The sequence below is a fragment of the Hemicordylus capensis genome, chromosome 4 (genome assembly GCF_027244095.1).
Source record: "Hemicordylus capensis ecotype Gifberg chromosome 4, rHemCap1.1.pri, whole genome shotgun sequence".
In the NCBI taxonomy this organism is placed as follows: domain Eukaryota; kingdom Metazoa; phylum Chordata; class Lepidosauria; order Squamata; family Cordylidae; genus Hemicordylus; species Hemicordylus capensis.
Genome location: NC_069660.1, coordinates 187,253,574 through 187,263,575, shown reverse-complemented (window position 1 = coordinate 187,263,575; position 10,002 = coordinate 187,253,574). Strand labels below are relative to the sequence as shown.

General features: G+C 49.2%; 1 protein-coding gene across 5 annotated transcripts in view; it reads left to right on the top strand.

The window, feature by feature from the left end:
- The first annotated feature begins 3,051 nt into the window (after positions 1-3,051).
- The window catches only part of LOC128322773 (dynein axonemal heavy chain 5-like), a 240,360-nt gene continuing 233,409 nt past the window's right edge, over positions 3,052-10,002 (top strand). For 3 of the 5 annotated variants that reach the window (XM_053244682.1, XM_053244681.1, XM_053244678.1), the window contains exon 1: positions 3,053-3,305. In XM_053244682.1, coding sequence (XP_053100657.1) covers positions 3,183-3,305 — 123 coding nt within the window. In that variant the 5' untranslated portion in view covers positions 3,053-3,182. Of the gene's footprint in view, positions 3,306-10,002 lie in introns of all 5 variants that reach the window. The other 2 variants (XM_053244679.1, XM_053244680.1) reach the window with 1 other exon arrangement.

Below are 10,002 nucleotides of genomic sequence, written 5' to 3'. Positions count from 1 at the left end.
AAGTAGTCCTTGCTCCTTATTTTCACCCTTTTATTTATTTATTTTACATTTTATATCCCGCTCTTCCTCCAAGGGGCCCAGAGTGGTGCACTACATACTTGAGTTTCTCCTCACAACAACCCTGTGAAGTAGGTCAGGCTGAGAGAGAAGTGACTGGCCCAGAGTCACCCAGCAAGTCTCATGGCTGAATGGGGATTTGAACTCAGGTCTCCCTGGTTCTAGTCCAGCACTCTAACCACTACACCATGCTGACTATCTTAAAAATAGTCCCTACCTATGCCTGTAAATTTGACTCAATTAAGTCAAAATAATCATACTGAAAATTAAATTGAGCATTATACTCCATTAAGGAATTAAAATGTACTGCATTTTTGCCCTGGATTCTACAGGCACTGCATGTTTTGCACTCAATACATTGCCATCCCCTAAGGCCTTCACATTTGCTGTCAACTCCAGAACAATTTAAAACATAATGGAAGTCCTATAAAAAAGCAATACTTATAGATGAGGTTTATTTCATGCTCTAGAAAACCAGAAGCTCTCTGACATTTCACAGTAGAGCAGCATCAGTGCTGACTATTCTCAAAGTTCACTTTTCTTCCCTCTCAGTGACACCAGATCACTGTTCGCTCTAGCAGGCATTCCCAGATGCTGTTCACTACAACTCCCAGCATTCTCAGCTGCAGTTGCATTTGGCTGGGGATTCTGGGAGCTGTAGTCAACAACATCTGAGAATCTCTGTTAGAGGTTTGCTTACTTTTGGAAATGATTCTCTCCCCCCTCACTCTTCCCCACTCAGTCAGTCACAGCCACCAGCAGAATCACAGACACAGTGATTTTATGCCTGATATCTCCCCATTTCACACACCCCATTGCCCCATATATACACCCATCCCCCAACATTTTTGCTTACTTTCTGAAATTCTTTCTCCCCTCTTCCTCACTCAATCACAGCCACCAGCAGAATCACACACAGAGAGTGATTTTATGCCTGATATCTCCCCATTTCTGAGAGAGTCACTTCTGTCTCAGCCTATCCTACTTTACAGGGTTGTTGTGTGGAGAAACCTAAGTACGTAGTACACCACTCAGGGCTCCTTGGAGCAAGAGCAGGATATATAATGTAAAACAAATAAATAAAATTTCACATCCCCCAAGAATTTCAGAAAGTAAGCAAAAATGGAGGGGGATGCATGCATATGGGGCCCCCATTGCCCCATATGCATGCATCCCCCTCCATTTTTGCTTACTTTCTGAAATTCTTTCTCCCCTCTTCTCCACTCAATCACAGCCACCAGCAGAATCACAGACAGACTGATATCTCCCCATTTCACAGAACTTCCCCATATGCATGCACCCCACCCCCTCCATTTTTGCTTACTGATTGAAATATGAATGATTGAAATGATGCATTGCTTACTGTTTTGAAATGGATGAGACTGTGTGTGCGTGTGCTTTTGCTCCCCATGTCTCCTTTCTCCTCACTCTGACCTGAAGATCCTCACTCACGTGACTGAGGTGAAGAGTGAGTCTGTGCACGTACAGAGTGAGAGAGCAAGCGAGGAGGAAGCAGGAAGGTAGTAGTGGGAGGAGACCGCCTCTTTCTAACGTTTTGATTAGTAAGGAGAGGGACCAGGTTCCCACTCCCAGCACTTGGGAGACATGACTGGAGGCTGACATCATTTATTTCTGCAGTTAATAATAGCAGCGATTTGGAAGCGCCACGTTCAAATTAAGCAACGACTTTGACTTGACTCAGAGGAGGGCAGCAAGGAGAATGAATGACAGGAAGCCCGCTGGCCTGACTCGCTCAGTGGACTCTCTGAGCGGCACAGCAGCAACCTGCCTGGATGCAGAGATTCCCTGCCCTCTGCAAGAGAGAGAGTCAGGTGCTGGTGAAACGCAGGAAGGAGGGGGCCGGGGCTCAGGCAGGCTGGCGGAGGCGCCGCTCACGTTCTCAGAAGCAGGGCGCACGCACAGTCACACACACAGGCTGCTGCGCTCTGCAAGAGAGGAAGGCGCTGCGCGCTGGCTCGGCTGCTGGTACAACGGAGGCAGGAGGGGGCTGGGGGCACTCAGGTGCCGCTCGCACTCTCAGAAAGCAGCAGGGCGCATGCACACACAGGCTGCGCCCTGCAAGAGAGGAAGGCGCTGCGCGCTGGTACAACCGAACGGCGCAGGCAGGCTGAAGGTGGAGGCGCCGGCGCCACTCACACTCTTGGAAGGCAGGGTGCACCAGGCAAGATTCCCTGGTGGCTGGCTGCGCCCTGCAAGAGAAGAAGGCGCTGCTGGGAGCTGCCAGGACAACAGAGGCAGGCAGGGAGGGGAGAGGAGAGCTGGTCTAGTGGTAGAAAGCATGACTTGTCCCCATAGCTAAGCAGGGTCTGCCCTGGTTGCATATGAATGGGAGACTCGATGTGTGAGCACTGCAAGAGATTCCCCTCAGGGGATGAAGCCCCTCTGGGAAGAGCAGAAGGTTCCAAGTTCCCTCCCTGGCTTCTCCAAGATAGGGCTGAGAGAGATTCCTGCCTGCAACCTTGGAGAAGCTGCTGCCAGTCTGTGAAGACAATACTGAGCTAGATAGACCAGTGGTCTGACTCAGTATATGGCAGTTTCCTATGTTTCCTATGAGGGGGCTGGGGCTGAGGGAGGAGGCGCCGCTCACACTCTCTCGGAGAAGATTTCCTGGTGTCCGCGCCCTGCAAGAGAGAGGCAGGCGCTGTGGAGACGGGAGGGCACTCATACTCAGAGGGCCTCAGGGCGCATCGGGCAAATGCCTTCCTGCCTGCCGGGCAGGCCTGTTCGAGCCCGCTGGTGTGCAGGGGCAAGAGGAGGGGGGCCATGGAGGAGATGGATGGCAAGAGTGCAAGGACTGGAACACATAGCTGGAATGCTTGGCAATTCCGCTTCCAGGGAATGTAGAGGCTCTTGCTAAACTGGTCATTTGTAGGCTAATAATTCTCCAACACCACCGAGGGAAGCCCGGCAAAAATGGCAAAGCGGAGGGCGGGGAGAGGAGAGCAAGCAGCAGGCAGAGCCCTGCAAAATGTCTGAGGATTCAGGCTCACCATGGAAACAGCCGCGGCAGCAAACAGGCCCATTGGAGGGGGCGGGCCGGTTGGCGGGCGCCTGAGAGAAGGGGGCAGCAAGCGGCAGCCGCTGCGGCGCAGCTCCTGGAGGAGATGGAGAACGGGGAAGGGGGCCCACAAGCTGCGGCTGCTCATCCGAGCCAGTCCGACTCCGATCACCACCACCCCAGGCCGACTCAGCCCATCGCTCCAATGGAGAATATCAAAGAAATGCAGGTGCAAATGTTTGCTTTGGTCCTTAGCTTAGCAGCGAGTGCTGAGGCGGCAGTGGCGGCGGCAGTAGCAACAGCCGACGCCACTCTCCCCCCTCCCCCTCCGGAATGATCCCGGAGCAGGGACGAAGGTGGCCCCAGATCTCTGTTCCATTCATACTGCATTTCCAGGATTTGGCAACATAGTGACCACCTGATGCAAAGGAAGACGGGATTCCGTCCAGTCCTGTCCTATGCCTTGAACAGGGAGTGTAAAGGGGGGAAATTCTGGGGCTGCAGCTTCTCACTTTGAACTTCTGCATGGCAAACCGGATCTGCAAAAAGACAAATCCACCTTTTCAACAGTAGTGTGAAAGAAGCCCCCCTCCCTTTTGCAAGGCTTTGTTTGTCAGGCAGGAAATCTGCACCTGCAGAACTTCTCCCTTATCCACACCTGTTTTAAAGCACATGAGTTCTGTGGTCCTTTCAGTTTGGTCGCCCAGAGTTTAACTCTGCTGCTCCGAAAAGACAAGACAGACAGACACTTAGTAGCTTGTTGTAAGGGCTGCCAGGTGCTTGGTACACAGAAACCCCTTCTTAGTTAGTTCAGTGTATTTGTAAACAGTTTTTAATGTTTTAATGTGAAGATGAAAGGCATTGAGCTCACCTGCTCTTGGATCCGGAAGACATCTTGCATATTACAGGGATTCACTGTGGTTACTTAGTGGTAACAAAAATGGACTCTACACACACGCAAAGGCACTTTCAATTGTTATTTTGCATTTAGAAGCCGAGACCTGGTGCATCAGCTGGTTTATAAATCTGGTTTATAGATCCTGGAAAATGTAAAACCCCTAGTTCAACATGATACTCAAGAAAGAGCTGACTAAATCTTCAGTCATCTCTGATATGTCTGTTTAAAAAGAAAACTATGTAAAAGCTATGTTAAGTCAGATTTGCAAAGTACTGTCTTAGTATACAGAGCTAATATTGTTTCTTCAGACAGGCTGAGATGTAGTCTCAATAAAACTCAGGGCATTTCCAGATGGGGATTTTAGACCAGAATTGTTGCACCTTGTTAACTCACATTTTAAAGGGGTTTCACATAAGGTTGTTAACCATTCATTGCCAACCTGACTTTCCCTGAGCTTGCATCCTATTTATTAATGCAGAGAATTCAGTGGGTGGTTTTTTGGTTTTTTTTGGAGAACAGTGGTACAGCTGTGCAGTTAACATGTGGACTGTTGTTAGCACAACTTCTCCATCCTCTTGGATAGGCATGGTTTTGACATGCTCAGTGACAAGGGCAGGAGCTGAACCAAATTGCTACACCTCTACTTTTATTATTTTATTATTTATTTTATTTATTATATTTGCACACCTCCCCAAACCTCCAGCTCTGGGTGGTTTACAACAACATTAAACAGATTAAGACAGAAATTAAAACCTTAGAAGAACGTAAAACCACAAGTCTAGTTAAAAAACTTGGGAGAAAAAATGTGTCTTTAAAGACTTTTTAAACGTTGTCAGAGATGGGGAGGCTCTTATTTCATCAGAAAGTGCATTCCAGAGTAGGGATGTGCACGAAGACTCTTTGGCGCCGGTGGGAGTAGCGCTTTAAAGGCAGGGGAAGGTATACTCACCCCCCCGCCGCATTTCACCCGCCGGCGCTCTTCAAATTGCAAGCCCCTTGGGGCGGCTGCATTCCTCCCTGCCGCCCCGTCTTCCCTGTCGGCCGAAAGTCGCGAGTGCGTGTGTGCCTGTTGCGCGCGCGCGTGCCCTTCTGCCGTGCGCGTGTGCGCGCACGATGGGCACACGCGCACTTGCGACTTTCAGCCACTTGCGGCCGACGGGGAAGATGGGGCGGCAGGGAGGAACGCTGCCGCCCCGAGGGGCTTGCAATTTGAAGAGCGCCGGCGGGGGAAACGCGGCGGGGGGGGTGAGTACACCTTCCCCCGCCCTTAAAGCGCTACCCCTGCTGGCGCCGAAACGCCCCCAGTGCCGAAACGTTTCGGAGGCCTTTATAATGGCCTCCGAAACGTTTCGGGCACATCCCTATTCCAGAGTCCTGGGACAGCCACAGAGAAAGCCCGTCCCTGTATAGTCACTGGATGAGTTGGTGGCAACTGCAGGCAAAGCTCTCTGGATGATCTCAGTGGGCAATGGGGCTCATGGCAAAGAAGATGTTCTCTTCAATACCCAGGGCCTAAGCTGTTTATGGCTTTATAACCAACACCTTGTATTTTGCCCGGAAACATATTGGTAGCCAGTGTAGTTTTTTCAATTGAGGAGTAATATGGTCTCTAGGGATGTGCACGAACCTGTTTGGAGGCTCTTTTATGGGCTTCCAAACAGATTCGAACGCCGGGTCCCCCCACAAGTTCCAGGCCGGTGGAGTGCCACTTTAAGGGCGGGGGAGGGTGCACTTACCGCTCTCCCCGCTCCCTCCCCCGCCGGCACGCATTGCCTGTAAAAACCTTTGGGGTGGCAGTGTACCTCCTTACTGCCCATTCCCCCTCTGTGGCTGCGTGTGCATGCCCATCTGACGTGCACGTGCGATGTGCACACATGCACCCGGTACTTCCGGCCAAAGAGGGGGAAGGGAGGTACACAGGGAGGTACACTGCCGACCCGAAGGCTTTTACGGGCAACGAGCGCCGGTGGGGGGAAAGTGTCTGTGTGTGGGGGGGTGAGTGCACCCTCCCCTACCCTTAAAGTGGCACCCCCACCCCTTCGAGCCACCCCGCCTGGTTACGTGCACATCCTTAATGGTTTCCTTGAGATGACCCAGAGACCAATCTGGCTGCCACATTCGGTACCAGCTGCAGTTTCCAGACTATGTACAAAGGCAGCTCCACACAGAGCTCATTGCAATTGTCAAGTCTGGAGGTGACCAGCATATGTACTACTGTTTTGAGGTCATTTATCTCAAGAAATGGATGTATCTGGCGTATCAGCCGAAGCTGATAGCACCTCTGGCCGCCGCCTCAACCTGAGACACCAGGGAGAGGTTTGGATCCAGAAGCACTCCCAGACTGTATACCTGTTCTCTCTGGGGAAGTGTGACTCCATCCAGACCTGGCAGTTCAAAATAGTTTCCTGAGTTCTGACCTTGCACAATAAGTACGTCCGTCTTAGCTGGATTCAGTCTCAGTAGGTTATTTCTCATCCAGCCCATCACTGCCTCCAGGCAGGCATTTAGGGAGCTTCTGCTTTCTGATGATGTTGACACTGAGAAAAAGATTTGGGTATCATCAGCAAGCTGATAACACCCTGCACCCAATCTCCTGATGATCTCCCTCAGCAGTTTACTTACATGGCAGAGTGTACCTATGCTTTTGTCATTCACTTTCTTTTGATTTTTGGCTGCTGCCATTAAAAGTGATGCTATTTGTGGGTATGGCAGTGGGGCTGGGGAAGGGGGAGTTTATACTTCTGCATGCCTATAATGTTTATAGTGCCTATAATAACTGAAATAGCTGTAAAGAATGACCTTGTTGTTTTCTGGCAATATAGTACAGAACTGATCTGCTGAACGTCTGTGGAAAACAAAAAGTCAGAAAAAACTCAGGAGTAGGAATTGTAATACTGTATCAACACCTTTGAATATACTGTGCATTCAATTGGGGTACATTTTATGGAAAGATGGCCTATCCATGGCATGTTCTAATATGTGCATGGACGCACACCCACACACCCCAAACAAAATGGGCATTCTTTTGGTAATCCTTCATTGCAGTGCCCAATCATAAGGGCCAGAAAAGGCTCTGAATAGTCTAGTTAAGAAGTGAAGTAGAGAATGGACAACAGCAGTCGTGGGATAAGAGGACAGGTTCATGTGTGGATTGGTAACTGGTTGAAGGACAGGAAACAGAGGGTAGGTATAAATGGACTATTTTCACAATGGAGGGAAGGAAGAAGTGGGGTCCCCCAAGGATCTGTGCTGGGACCGGTGCTCTTTAACTTGTTCATAAATGATCTAGAAGTTGGGGAAAGCAGTGAAGTGCCCAAATTTCCAGATGACACCAAACTATTCAGGGTAGTGAAATACAAAGCAGATTGTGAGGTGCTCCAAAAAGATCTCTCCAAACTGGGGGAGTGGGCATCCAAATAGTAAATGTGGTTCAGAGTCAGCAAGTGTAACATGATGCATAGTGGGTCAACCCCCCCCCAACTTGTCATATACGCTAATGGGATCTGAGCTGTCAGTGACTGACCAGGAGAAAGACCTTGGAGTCGGGGTGGACAGCTTGTTGAAAGTGTTGACTCAATGTGTGGCATCTGTGAGAAAGGCAAACTCCATGCTAGGGATCATTAGGAAGGGGATTGAAAATGAAACTAATGCTAGTGTTATAATGCTCTTATACAAATCTATGGTGCAGCCTCATTTGGAGTACTACGTTCAGTTCTGGTCACCATATCGTAAGAAGGACACTGTAGAACTGGAAAAGGTGCAGAAGACAACAACCAAGATGATCAGGGGCCTGAAGCACTTTCCTTATGATGCAAGGCTACAGCATCTGTGACTTTTTAGTTTGGAAAAGAGGCGACTACAGGGAGATATGATAGAGGTGTATAAAATTATGCATGGAGTAGAGAGAGTAGACAGAGAGAAATTATTCTCTCTCTCACACTAGAACATCCCATGAAACTGAAGTTCGGGAAATTTAGGACAAACCAAAGGAAGTACTTCTTCACACAGCACCTAATTAACTTATGGAACTCTCTGCCACAAGATGTGGTGATAGTCACCAGCTTGGATGGCTTTAAAATTTGGACAAAGCTTAGACAAAGTCATGGAGGACAGGTCTATCAGTGGCTCCTAGTCTAGTGGCTATAGGCCACCTCCCACCTCAGAGGCAAGGTGCTGCTAAATACCAGTTGCAGGGCAGCAACTGCAGGAGAGGGGGCCAGCCCTCACCCCTGCCTGTGAGCTTTTTGAAGGCATCTGGTTGGTCACTGTGCGGTCAGTAGGGAACAAAGGGTCAGTAGGGAACAGAAGGGCCAGCAAATTAGTGTGTTTGCCTATGAAATACAATGGAAGTGTATAATCTAGAATATTCCTTGGGTGTTAGCAAATACAGGTGCTTGTTCCCCCAGAAAGCCTTGTCTGTGTGCAAGGTATCAGTTTATTGCCTGTAGGTTACTTTGTATAGGTTGAAAAAGCAGACATGAATGGATCTAACATATGACACCTTGCTAAAATCGGTTTTCAAAGTGATGCTGCTCTGTTATATTTCTATAACAAAGAAGGCAATTAAACTTTCATTTTTGTTTGAGTAAAATGCTAGCTCATCTGGGTGCTTTCCAGACTATACCCTACAACGGGGTCAGGACGTATCTAGGAAGTGTGCTTCCACACTTCCTACACCATGACACTGCAGTCCCTATGCGGACAGCAGGCTGCCATTCACATTTCCAATGCCTTGTTGCTAATTTAATCGCTGCGATATAGAGCAAGGACATTGTACATCCGGCGTGAAAAAGTTGCTGTTTTTTCGGGTTGTTAGTTGCTGCGAGACTGCTCCCCCTGTTGTTTACGTTCTGAATGCGACTTGCCCAAATGGAGGCATTTTGCTGCTGTTTCAGCAGCTAGCCTGGAAAGCGCCAGTTTGGGAGAAAGCAGAGTGGCATAACAAAGGAGAGGGTCCTTCAGATCAGCGGTTATGCTGCAGAGGCTGGCAGTCAGGAGGAGCTCTGTTCAGACATTGAGGTGGGTCTCATGATCCGTGAGACCCGCTTCCTCCAAAACTGCGGGGAGAGCGGGCTAAGCCCGCTCTCCCCACAGACGACCGAGCAGGGAGCCCTGGGCAGCCAGATCGGCCACCCACATGGTTGCTGGCTCCGTGATGCAAGTGCTCAGGGCATACTGGGGAGACCCCCAGAGCCGGGAGGCGGCTTTTCGCCTCCCGGTTGGGGGTCTACTCTCTAGTAGCTATGATGTGGAGCTGTGCTGCGGCTACTCATGAGCAGATAGCCCCGAGATAGCACTCGCTCCTCAAACCTGGGCTAAGGGGCGGGCTACTTGGGCGGGTTAGCCACTCAAGAACCGCTCAAGAACCATGCTTGCAAACCCGGTGGTTCTTACGATTAACAAAAATCGGGCTAGGCTCTCCTAGCCCGATTTTTGTTAATCGTGAGAATAGCCCCATTATGTTCTATGAGTATATAGACTTCTGTACACTCACACATAGTTTTTGTGTGAATAGCTGTACCTGTGTTCATTTTAAAACTGAACCTGGGTACAGGCCCCTCAAATACATGATACAAATGGGAAGTATACTGCTGCACCTGAGTTCAAGATAATGTGTGAATATCTATACCTCTGTCACGGTACACTTGTTGTGTGTTGAACATAATGTGTAAATAGGACTAGGCAGTTGGTGGGTAATGGGCTGCACTGGCCTATATATCCCTCGTATAGTATCTGTAAGTTAGAAATTGAAGTGATGGTTTTCGAGTCTGCTCTGCCAATGTATGATTACTAGTAATTCTTTTCCATCAAGGAGACTGGAACCAGATTGCTCCAAATCAACAAGATGTGTACATTACTTCCATTCAAGGAACAGTCTCCTGCTAATTTAAGAGCCCACTTCTTTTGTCCTGTGTCCAACGGCAATATTTAATGAGTGAACGTGGACTGCTCTGATTAAAATTTAGCTGATCAAGCAGATGTGGCTGTAAATAAGCCATGAGTGCTGCATGCAGAATCCTTTATTCTG